The 12497-nt window shown below is 39.0% G+C and overlaps 1 protein-coding gene across 1 annotated transcript in view; it reads right to left on the bottom strand.

Annotated features, from left to right (window-relative positions):
- Positions 1–12497, bottom strand: part of LOC115224954 (adhesion G protein-coupled receptor A2-like) — a 91981-nt gene that overhangs the window by 18557 nt on the left and 60927 nt on the right. The window contains exons 24-28 of the mRNA XM_036513864.1: positions 12220–12391; positions 7290–7436; positions 4420–4548; positions 2979–3128; positions 375–490 (exon numbers count right to left, since the gene is read on the bottom strand). Of these exons, the coding sequence (XP_036369757.1) occupies positions 375–490; positions 2979–3128; positions 4420–4548; positions 7290–7436; positions 12220–12391 (714 nt within the window). The remainder of the gene's footprint in view (positions 1–374; positions 491–2978; positions 3129–4419; positions 4549–7289; positions 7437–12219; positions 12392–12497) is intronic.

Below are 12497 nucleotides of genomic sequence, written 5' to 3'. Positions count from 1 at the left end.
GGCTAAAGAGCAAATATTAACTCAACAATCCGCTACTACTTGCTTACAGACATACTATATAACGAAAGTAGGGACCGACATAGTAGTTATAGTAGAGACTATGCTTTTCTGAATTAGCATACAGGACATCCCTCATCCCCACCCTCTCTGTTTCTTACGTCATCCTTGCTGTGAGTTAAAAAAACCTGCGCTAAAGCAATTGTCAATCCTTTGTCAAAGTTACAACATTCTGGAATTCTCTTCACATCCATGATCTTCCAGCAGACATTAACCAGATATCAACATTACCACTCTGTGAGAGACCCCCAAATTGATGGATATCGTTTCTTTGTATTTGAACAGTTTATAAAGAAATAAGAAATTGAAATACTTACTTGAAATAAGCATGAATTATTATTGTCAGGACGAGACAGACAAATGATATTCCGCAACCAACGTTAGAAATAATAGACAACAGACTATTATTTTCCATTTCTTTCTGGTAGACATTCTGCAATAGTAGAAAGCAGCACTGTATTAGCTCCTTCTTCCTTCGTTATATACCAGTCAATCTATATATATAAAACTCAACTTGTGTGTCTGTGTATGTATCTGTGTGTGTGTCTGTGTGTTTAACTTCCCGTCACATCTCCTCCTAGCCAACAAATCGTAGAACCACCAAAAATGGGTCACTTAAAGTTTAGACGAATGAAAACTGAACTGCGCTATTTCTGTTCCGAAATTCATCTCGCAACTGCAAAATTCGATAACGTGTTTGTTTAGGCCTTATCCCATGCATTGATTAGTGAACTTTACTCAGTCAGCTGTTTGACGTGAGCTGTGGTCACCATGCGTGCAAGCATGCGTAAATTGCATGAAAAATAAAAAATCAAGATGTAAAAACGAATCGCTGTAAACATTGTAGAAATTCGGCAAAGAAATGAATTGTCGGGATGTAGCCTGGAGGGTTTTTTCGTATTAATCGTTTGGACTTTGTGAACACATACCAATTGTTTTCATAACATTTTTAACGCTTTGAATTAAATGTGACCATTTTGCGTTGGGTCTGCAGTTTGAATCACTTTAACCAAATTTTAGCAGGCCGGATTTTTGATCATCACGATACATCGCCCGCGACTCCCTGAAACTCTCCCCTGAAATCCCCGTTGAGAAATACTGATCTAAAAGAATAATTCAACAATGCAATTATTTGATCAACAAAAATTTATGAAACGCTTCTACGTACTTCCCATTGAGGAAACGGAACACATGAGCGCAAAAATAGAGGGCATTAAATGCTTGATTTTAAAACCAAAATAATTGAATTTTGATTGAACTTCATCCAAGTTTAGCTTAATTCGCGCGTGTATAGAACGCACGAGCGCACGAGCAGGGCAAAACTGCTAGTAGTTTTATAAATTAGGAATATTCAGATAGGCGGAAGCAATTTTCTATTAGGAGTATGTATTATTTAATGGGCAGCAGGGGTGTTGTAAAACTGATAAATAATGGATACACGTGCAGTATTGAAATAAACGTTTCAGGTAAATGAGAGAAAAAGATCTTGAAACAAAATCATGAAGAGACCAAGGGCTTAACATCTAAGCTGCAAGCATGTTTATTGTACCATGGAGAGCTATTATATATGAAATATGTTTTTTTTTTTGGAAGCACTCCGTCGGTTACAACGATGAGGGTTCCGGTTGATCCGATCAACGGAACAGCCTGCTCGTGAAATTAACGTGTAAGTGGCTGAGCACTCCACAGACACGTGTACCCTTAACGTAGTCTCGGGGATATTCAGCGTGACACAGAGAGTGACAAGCCGGCCCTTTGAAATACAGGTACAACAGAAACAGGAAGTAAGAGTGAGAGAAAGTTGTGTGTGAAAGAATACAGCAGGGATCACCACCATCCCCTGCCGGAGCCTCGTGGAGCTTTTAGGTGTTTTCGCTCAATAAACACTCACAACGCCCGGTCTGGGAATCGAAACCGCGATCCTATGACCGCGAGTCCGCTGCCCTAACCACTGGGCCATTGCGCCTCCACATGAAATATGTATCTATCACTAAGTCTGCCATTCAGATAGTTTCGACACAATAGATTTTAAATGAAGGAGAGATGACTTATTCTCTCCGCCTCTTCACATCATTGTTGGAGGAATCCTCATGCATTTAATTGAGAATGGTAGCTGGGTACACCTAGTGGACATGATACTTAGTTTAAAGTTATAAATAACAGCAATAGCAGCAAGAACAACAGTGACTCATTACAAAATATTAGCCTCACATATTTACAAAAATATTCACCAACATTTTGTTTAATACGTGTTGAAATTATTTATGCATTGGCTCAGGAGTGGCTGTGTGGTAAGTAGCTTGTTTACCAACCACATGGTTCCGGGTTCAGTCCTACTACGTGGCACCTTGGCCAAGTGTCTTCTACTATAGCTTCGGGCCGACCAGAGCCTTGTGAGTGGATTTGGTAGAGGGAAACTGAAAGAAGCCCATCGTATATATATACAGGAGTGGCTGTGTGGTAAGTAGCTTGTTTACCAACCACATGGTTCCGGGTTCAGTCCCACTGCGTGGCACCTTGGGCAGAGCCTTGTGAGTGGATTTGGTAGACGGAAACTGAATGAAGCCCGTTGTATATGTATATATATATATATATATATGTGTGTGTGTGTGTGTGGTGTGTGTGTGTGTGTGTGTGTGCTTGTGTGTCTGTGTTTGTCTCCCTAGCATTGCTTGACAACCGATGCTGGTGTGTTTATGTCACCGTTACTTAGCGGTTCGGCAAAAGAGACCGATAGAATAAGTACTGGGCTTACAAAAGAATAAGTCCCGGGGTCGAGTTGCTCGATTAAAGGCGGTGCTCCAGCATGGCCGCAGTCAAATGACTGAAACAAGTAAAAGAGAGTAAAAGAGAGAGTAAAAGAGAGCATAGACAGAATGGCCAATGTACTAGCAATTACTATTTGTCGTAGTGATACCAACCATTAGTAAAGCAAAACTTGTAAGATGGTTGCAAGAACAAACTACGTTCTTTCCAGGTACATATTTGTATATATTGCAGCCTTTTGATGACCAGTTGGGATTCTGTCCCGGGGAGTCATCCCAATAAACACACTGTGGGTTGGTGACATTCTGAAAAACAATTTAAATTCTGATATTTTAATCAAATACTTTGTAATTAAAATACATGTAATGAATCTTTGCTAAACTAACAAAATAGCGGTGGTGGTGGTGGTGGTGGTGGTGGTGGTAGTAGTAGTAGTGGTGGTAGTTGTGGTGGTGGTAGTAGTAGTAGTGGTTGTGCTGGTGGTGGTGGTGGTAGTAGTAGTAGTAGTGGTTGTAGGTTGGTGGTGGTGGTAGTAGTAGTAGTAGTGGTGGTGGTTGTGGTGGTGTTGTAGAGTGGGTGGTGGTGGTGGTTGGTGGTAGTAGTAGTAGTAGTGGTGGTGGTGGTGGTGGTAGTAGTAGTAGTGGTTGTGCTGGTGGTGGTGTGGTAGTAGTAGTAGTAGTGGTGGTGGGGTGGTGGTGGTAGTAGTAGTAGTGGTGGTAGTGTCCGGTGTGGTGGTGGGTAGTAGTAGTAGTGGTTGTGCTGGTGGTGGTGGTGGTAGTAGTAGTAGTAGTGGTGGTGGTGGTGGTAGTAGTAGTAGTAGTAGTGTGGGGTGGTGGTGGTGGTGGTGGTGGTAGTAGTAGTAGTGGTTGTGCTGGTGGTGTGGTGGTAGTAGTAGTAGTAGTGGTGGTGGTGGTGGTGGTGGTGTGTGGTGGGTAGTAGTAGTAGTAGTAGTAGTGGTGTGGTAGTAGTAGTAGTAGTGGTGGTGGTAGTAGTAGTAGTAGTGGTGGTGGTGGTGGTGGTAGTAGTAGTTTGGTGGTGGTGGTGTGGTGGTAGCAGTAGTAGTAGTGGTGGTGGTAGTGGTGGTGGTGGTGGTGGTAGTAGTAGTGGTTGTGCTGGTGGTGGTGGTGGTAGTAGTAGTAGTAGTGGTGGTGGTGGTGGTGGTGGTGGTGGTGGTGGTGGTAGTAGTAGTAGTGGTTGTGGTGGTAGTGGTGGTGGTGGTAGTAGTAATAGTAGTAGTAGTAGTGATGGTGGTGGTGGTGGTGGTAGTAGTAGTAGTAGTAGTAGTAGTAGTAGTGGTGGTGGTGTTGGTGGTAGTAGTAGTAGTAGCAGCAGCAGCAGCAGCAGCAGTAGTAGTAGTAGTAGGAGCAGTAGTAGCAGCAGCAGAGCAGCAGCAGTAGTATTAGTAGTAGCAGCAGCAGCTGCAGTAGCAGCAGCAGCATCAGTAGTAGTAGTAGTAGTAGTAGTAGTAGTAGCAGTGGCAGTAGTAGTAGTAGTAGTAGCTGCCGTGGTACGTGTTTCCCTTGGGAACAGTGTGGTACGTTCTTGCAGTGAAACAAAAGCTATAACGACGGTTATAACAAATCACATAGTTATTACCTGATCGATTACATTGAATGATATTGTAACTGGTTCATCAAGGTTGGTTATATTAACGTTGGGAATATTTGCAGCAATTATACGACTGTCAACTTTAGTAGTTGTTTGGTTATTAGAAGTTTGTATTACCTGTAAAGAGGAGTCGTTAAATAAGCTTATTTATTGCCATAGAAGAGTTAAATATATCATTAAAGCAAGAGACGAAACGTTACAGCTGTACTACTTTGATATACTCAGTCCAGCGACTTAATCTTTATATATAAAAGTGAAGTTGTGTGAGTGTCTGTCTACTCCGATTTAGATTCCTAACTACTCCCACATTTTGCGATGCAGTTTAACCAAAACCGGGTCTCTTATAGTCGTGATTCATATCGAGCCCTTCTGGGTATTAGCGCGCGTTTACGATGAGTCTACGATTTTAAAAATAATTTACCATAATCTTTTTCCATTTTAATGCATTTTTTAAATAAAGGGAAGTAACTCTCTAAAAATGTCTACAATGAGTCAACGATTTTAAAAAAAATTTACCATAATTTTTTTTTCCATTTTTAATGCATTTTTTGCTATTTTTTGTCTATAACTCTCTAAAAATGCTTTATAGTTATTTCCCTTACAAACCCGAGCAACGCCGGGCGATACTGCTAGTACAATATATATTACAATATATATTACATGGGTGTGGAGGCGCGTGGCTTAATGGTTAGGGTGTCAGCATCATGATCGTAAAATTGTGGTTTCGATTCCTGGACCGGGCGACGCGTTGTGTTCTTGAGCAAAACACTTCATTTCACGTTGCTCCAGTCCACTCAACTGGCAAAAATGAGTAGCGCTGCGATGGACTGGCGTCCCGTCCAGCTGGGGAACACATACGCCATTGAAACCGGGAAACCGGGCCCATGAGCTGGGCTAGGCTTTAAAAAGGGCGCATTTATTTTTTATATTACATGTAAGTTCATAGCTGTGGATTGTCGTTGCTCTAAGAACGGGATAATTTGCTTTTATATATAAATTGTTAAAATTAAGAGCTTCTGGTATGTCTTGTACTTAAGAAGGTGTCTTGGTAATCAACGTATTCTGTGTTCAATCTCACTGCATAGCACCTTGGGACAAGTGATTTCTGCAACAGCCCTTAAATATAATTATATATATATATATATATATATATATATATATATATATATATATATATATATACATATATATATTATATTGTAATTCTGTACCATGTTCTCCGTTTTTGTTTGTTTTTCTTTGTTTCTGTTGCCGTACACAATCGCTGGCTTTCTTACAAAGGGGTCTAATGCTCTTAGCTTAGACTTTTTGGGGGATAACTAGATCGAACCATCTCGAGTGTAACTGTCCGAAATCGTCGTGACTTCTGTTACTTGACTGAAGAAAGAAAGTCGAGAATAACTCGTCTTTTTTGCCTGTCCTAATCGTTGTTTCTCTTGTCCGCCTTTGTGTCGTCTATCTGTCCGAACCTTTTAATGCCCTCTATTTTAATGCTCTCTACCCCCCCCCTCTCTCTCTCCATATATATATATATATATATATATATATATATATATATATATATATATATATATATATATATATATGCATATATATGTGTGTGTGTGACATATCTATATACAAACATACATGAATGTGTATGTTTGCGACTATTGTTGGTATCCTTTTTGTCTCGAGAGACAATGGATTGCGCATAAAATAATCTAGTCCGGCTTTTACATTTCATGACCTAATACATCTCCTGCTGTGGCTGTGTAGTCTTATCCTGGACAAACACTCCCTCTGGCAGTTACCGCAAATGTAGCGAAGACTTTGCCTGGCTGGTTGTAATGTCATACTTTCTTGTTGACGTCTTGTCTTTCCATTTCTCCCCTCTCTCTCTCTCTCTCTCTCTCTCTCTCTCTCTCTCTCTCTCTCTCTGTCACTCATTTGTGTTCCCTCTTTTACGGTTCGTCGCCAATCTTCCATTTTTGAACTTGTCATACCAATCACGAGCGATTCTTTCAGCTATAGCACCCTCTCCATAAACAGCACGAATGTTGAGAGCAGTGTTTGCAGCTTTAAAACCTTGATTTAAAGCAAAAAGAAGGAGGTGTCAAAAATGCTCGTTTTTCCTAACTTGACATTCCATTTTAATGATCTAAAAACAAACGATTAACTAAAATTAACTAGAAAAAAAAAACCAAATTAATTCCAAAGTGATTCAAAAATAGAATTCTCGAAAAAAATAGATTCTAAAATTTAAAAACTCAATAAATTCCAAAATTTTTAAAAAAGGGAGGGAGTGGCTGTGTGGTAAGTAGCTTGTTTACAAACCACATGGTTCCGGGTTCAGTCCCACTGTGTGGCACATTGGGCAAGTGTCTTCTACTATAGTCTCGTGCCGACCGAAGCCTTATGAGTGGATTTTGTAGACGGAAGCTGAAAGAAGCCCGTCGTATATATGTATATATATATATATATATATATATATATATATGCGTGCGTGTGTGTATGTTTGTGTGTGTTTGTCCCCCTAGCATTGCTTGACAACCGATACTGGTGTGTTTAGGTCCCCGTTACTTAGCGCTTCGGCAAAAGAGACCGATAGAATAAGTACTGGGCTTACAAAAGAATAAGTCCCGGGGTCGAGTTGCTCGATTAAAGGCGGTGCACCAGCATGGCCGCAGTCAAAATGACTGAAACAAGTAAAAGAGTAAAGAGTAAGTTAGTTGCTAACCCAATACATAAGCACATACATATAAACATTGGTAATTGTGTCGCATTAGTATTGTTTCTTCTTTTATCAATATCGTAACAATGATTTCAAGCATTCTCTAATCTACTGGAAGAAGTAATATTTCCATTTTTTGCCATACCCTGTATAGCTTATCATCCCGCAAACAGAAAAAGGAAATCCTTGAAAATTTCGACTGCTCTTCGTCTTTCCGATGTTTGAGTAAACTCTTTGGCAATGAAATGATGTCCATCATATCTTCTACTTGTGAGACTGAGTCGTTATATATCTGGTGGAGGAAAATGAAAGAAAAATTGAAATTCGTAAATAACATGAAATTACTATTACTTCTGAATGCTGTTGACGTCATAAAAATTTATCAACTTTCGACGAATGGGAAGTGAAATAATTGTTTCTCGGAATAGTGAATCTCGAATCACACAGATATTGAGTTGAAATATTTAGATATTTTGGATAGGGAAAGTCTCAGGAGCAGCCTTCGACTTATCCTATCCAAAATGATTTTTCAACCCAATACTTACGGGCTAGTGGAGGCGCAATGGCCCAGTGGTTAGGGCAGCAGACTCGCGGTCGGAGGATCGCGGTTTCGATTCCCAGACCGGGCGTTGTGAGTATTTATTGAGCGAAAACACCTAAAGCTCCACGAGGCTCCGGCAGGGGATGGTGGTGATCCCTGCTGTATTCTTTCACCACAACTTTCTCTCACTCTTACTTCCAGTTTCTGTTGTACCTGTATTTCAAAGGGCCGGCCTTGTCACTCTCTGTGTCACGCTGAATATCCCCGAGAACTACGTTAAGGGTACACGTGTCTGTGGAGTGCTCAGCCACTTACACGTTAATTTCACGAGCAGGCTGTTCCGTTGATTCGGATCAACCGGAACCCTCATCGTCGTAACCGACGGAGTGCTTCCACTTACGTGCTATCATTTATTGCCTTATGTGCTTCGAGATCCAGTGCAAAGGGGAATTATTACTATTACAGCTTCGAGACCCAGTGCAAAGTGGAATTATTACTATTACAGTTGTTACTACTTTTGTATCTTCTACTTCTTCCACAATTATTACAACACTTCAACATTAGAATTAACATAATAGCTAGAACTCCCATTATCACCCACCATGAATTTCCCTGCCTCTATATTTGTTGAGAGCCGCATTAAAAGTTTATCACAAATTAGGACAGCTTGCTCTCATATTTCGTGTGTAGTTAGGAACATGTTTGATATTTTCTCTTAAATTCGCTCCTACTATATGTTGCCTAAGAAGGGGTTTGTAATGCGGTTCAAAACATCAAGTGTTAATAATGCTTATTTCTTTATTGCCCACAAGGGGCTAATCATAGAGGGGACAAACAAGGACAGACAAACAGATTAAGTCGATTACATCGACTCCAGTGTATAACTGGTACTTAATTTATCGACCACGAAAGGATGGAAGGCAAAGTCGACCTCGGCGGAATTTGAACTCAGAACGTAATGGCAGACGAAATACCTATTTCTTTACTACCTACAAGGGGCTAAACCCAACGAGGACAAACAAGGACAGATAAACGGATTAAGTCGATTATATCGACCTCAGTGCGTAACTGGTACTTATTTAATCGACCCCGAAAGAATGAAAGGCAAAGCCGACCTCGGCGGAATTTGAACTCAGAACATAGCAGCAGACGAAATACCTATTTCTTGATCACCCACAAGGGGCTAAACACAGAGAGGACAAACAAGAACAGACAAACGGATTAAGTCGATTACATCGACCCCAGTGCGTAACTGTTGCTTAATTTATCGACCCCGAAAGGATGAAAAGCAAAGTCGACCTCGGCGGAATTTGAACTCAAAATGTAACGGCTGACGAAATACGGCTACGTATTTCGCCCGGCGTGCTAACGATTCTGCCAGCTCGCCACCATTTTTCTTTCTTCGAGAAAAATCCTCCAATTTTTAAAAATATATTTATTTATATTCTATAGGGGGCATTTCTACACATAAATGCCACACGCTAGGAGGGACTCTTGAAGTAAAAACTACCAAAATAAATATACACATCGTACCGAATGCGAGGGAATGCAACTCTCGAAGCAAACCACTCGAAAACAGAATTCAGCTGCAAATCACATGATTTCATAATTAGTGCCGAAATGCAATTTTTAATCATCAGTGCAAGCATAATTCAAGATTTATAACGAATGAACAAAAATCAACATACCAGACGAACAACCAATGTATCCAAGTGTTAACAATTCTGCTGAACTGAATGACAGATTTAAAAAAAATTCAATAACAGGAGTGGCTGTGTGGTAAGTAGCTTGCTAACCAACCACATAGTTCCGGGTTCAGTCCCACTGCGTGGCATCTTGGGCAAGTGTCTTCTGCTATAGCCCCAGGCCGACCAATGCCTTGTGAGTGGATTTGGTAGACGGAAACTGAAAGAAGCCTGTCGTTTATATGTATATATATATGTGTGTGTGTTTGTGTGTCTGTGTTTGTCCCCCTAGCATTGCTTGACAACCGATGCTGGTGTGTTTATGTCCCCGTTACTTAGCGGTTCGGCAAAACAGACCGATAGAATAAGTACTGGGCTTACATAGAATAAGTCCCGGGGTCGATTTGCTCGACTAAAGGCGGTGCTCCAGCATGGCCGCAGTCAAATGGCTGAAACAAGTAAAAGAGTAAAAGAGTAAAGAGTAACAGATTTCTTTTCTCTTCAGAATATGTTCAACTGTGTGTGTGTGTGTGTGTGTGTGTGTGTGCGTGTGTGTTGTGTTAAATGTCAATATATATACAACAGTACATTTAAAGATGTATGAAAGATCTATCGTCAGGTTTTTATTTTTTACTCTGTGTGTGTTGGTGACGTTCAATTGTGTCAAGCATACAATTTTATTTCAATTGTATTTGTAAAAGCTTCCAAATATGAAGTGTTGTGGTTTTGGAAATTTGTTATTTTGAGGAATGAATTATTATTATTATTATTATTATTATTATTATTATTATTATTATTATTATTATTAAAATTATTATTATTATTATTATACCGTAGTTTTATATTTATAGCGTGCTTTCACTTCACTACCGAGCGCAGCTCTGTGTGCCTTGGGTATGTGCTGTAATTTGTTGTGATGCTCTGATGATTATTGTATGGAAAGTGTTCTGCGTAGGATGTGTGCAGTGTCTAGTAGTGCAATTTTCTGTATGTTATATGTGTTTGTAAGTCCTGGTGTTTTTGTTATGTATTTGTCTGAATATTTTTTTATCATGCCTAATGCACCTACTATGATATGAATTGTTTCTGTTTTTAGATTCCACATTCTGGTTACCTCTATTTCCAGGTCTTTGTATTTTGAAAGTTTCTCCATTTCTTTTAGAAACACGTTGTCGTCTGCTGGTATTGATACATCAATTAGAAAGCATATTATTATTATTATTACTATTATTATTATTATTATTATTATTATTATAATTATTATTATTATTATTATTATTATTATTATTATTATTATTATTATTATTATTATTATTATTCCGTAGTTTTATTTTTATAGCGTGCTTTCACTTCACTACCGAGCGCAGCTCTGTGTGCCTTGGGTATGTGCTGTGATTTGTTGTGATGCTCTGATGGTTATTGTATGGAAAGTGTTCTGCGTAGGATGTGTGCAGTGTCTAGTAGTGCAATTTTCTGTATGTTATATGTGTTTGTAAGTCCTGGTGTTTTTGTTATGTATTTTTATGAATATTTTTTTATCATGCCTAATGCACCTACTATGATAGGAATTGATTCTGTTTTTAGGTTCCACATTCTGGTTACCTCTATTTCCAGGTCTTTGTATTTTGAAAGTTTCTCCATTTCTTTTAGAGACACGTTGTCATCTGCTGGTATTGATACATCAATTAGAAAGCATATTATTATTATTATTATTATTATTGCTTTGCAGTGTGTGTTCCTGTGTATATATGCGCGCGAGTGTGTATATGGTTGAAACTCTGAATAGGAATAAAACGTATCATCGGGGAGAGTGCGCAGACACACAAGCAGAAACACAAATACACAAACAATACACACATACACACACTCAAACACACACACGCAACACTCGCTCATTCCCACGCGAGGCAGATAATTTATTTATACAAAAACTAGCAGTATCGCCCGGCGTTGCTCGGGTTTGTAAGGGAAATAACTATAAAGCATTTTTAGAGAGTTATAGCCAAAAAACAGCAAAAAATGCATTAAAAATGGAAAAAAAAATTATGGTAATTTTTTTTAAATCGTTGACTCATCGTAGACATTTTTAGAGAGTTAATTCCCTTTATTTAAAAAATATGCTTTAAAATGGAAAAAATTAGGGTAAATTATTTTTAAAATTGTAGACTCATCGTAGACGCGCGCTAATACCCAGAAGGGCTCGATATGAATCACGACTATAAGGGACCCGGTTTTGGTTAAAGTGCACCGCAAAATGTGGGAGTAGTTAGGAATCTAAATCGTAGGAGACAGACAGCACACAACCTCACTTTTATATATATAGATATATTTCCGTTTTCAGAAAATAGTGATAACGAATTTGTAAACTACTATTGACTAATGGTGGATGGTTGCATATTTATTTGTGGTTTATATTTGTTAATAAATTGTTTTTCTTAGCTTAAGGTGGCGAGCTGGCAGAATGGCTAGCCGAAGAATATGCAGCATGTCGTCAGTTTTTAGGTTCTGGTTTCAAATTCCATTGAGTTCAATTTTGCCCTTCATTCTTTCGGGGTCAATGAAATACGTATTACTGAAGTGCTGCGTTCAATGTAATTAACTCTCCCATCCAGAAAAATTTCATAGTGTTTCTGTAGTGGAAAGGATTATGTTAGCTTTATTGTGAAACTATATAATCTGTGTGCTGTATATGTTATCATATTTTGTATTTAAATTGCAATCTCTGCCAAGTTTTGTAACATATCTTTATTATATAACAATAAAAATATATTTCATTCTGACGCATTTTATCAACCTTGGCATTTGAAATAAACGTTGAATACGAGAATAATCAAGAGAAAGAATTGTACCTCACTCCTTGCTTCCGTTTCATTGGTTCCAAATGAAACAGCATGAATATGACCATTGAAAGTGCTCTTCTCCACTTTGGCAGCACCAATACCAAGATTAGAATATATAGCTGTCACTCGCTGCTCTTCCAGTGGAATCTTTTCTGGGATTACTTCTATAATTTGCAGCATTCTGTGAGAAAATCAAGAAAACAAGGTTCAATTGACAGTGTGATTCAAACACGTAATTAGCAATAGGTGTAATTACACTAATTCTATTGTGAAGGCGCGTGGCTTAG

This window comes from Octopus sinensis, linkage group LG27, assembly GCF_006345805.1.
Source record: "Octopus sinensis linkage group LG27, ASM634580v1, whole genome shotgun sequence".
NCBI classification, from domain to species: Eukaryota; Metazoa; Mollusca; class Cephalopoda; order Octopoda; family Octopodidae; genus Octopus; species Octopus sinensis.
The sequence above is the reverse complement of the archived record's forward strand: the minus strand, read 5'-3'. Positions and strand labels throughout refer to the sequence as shown.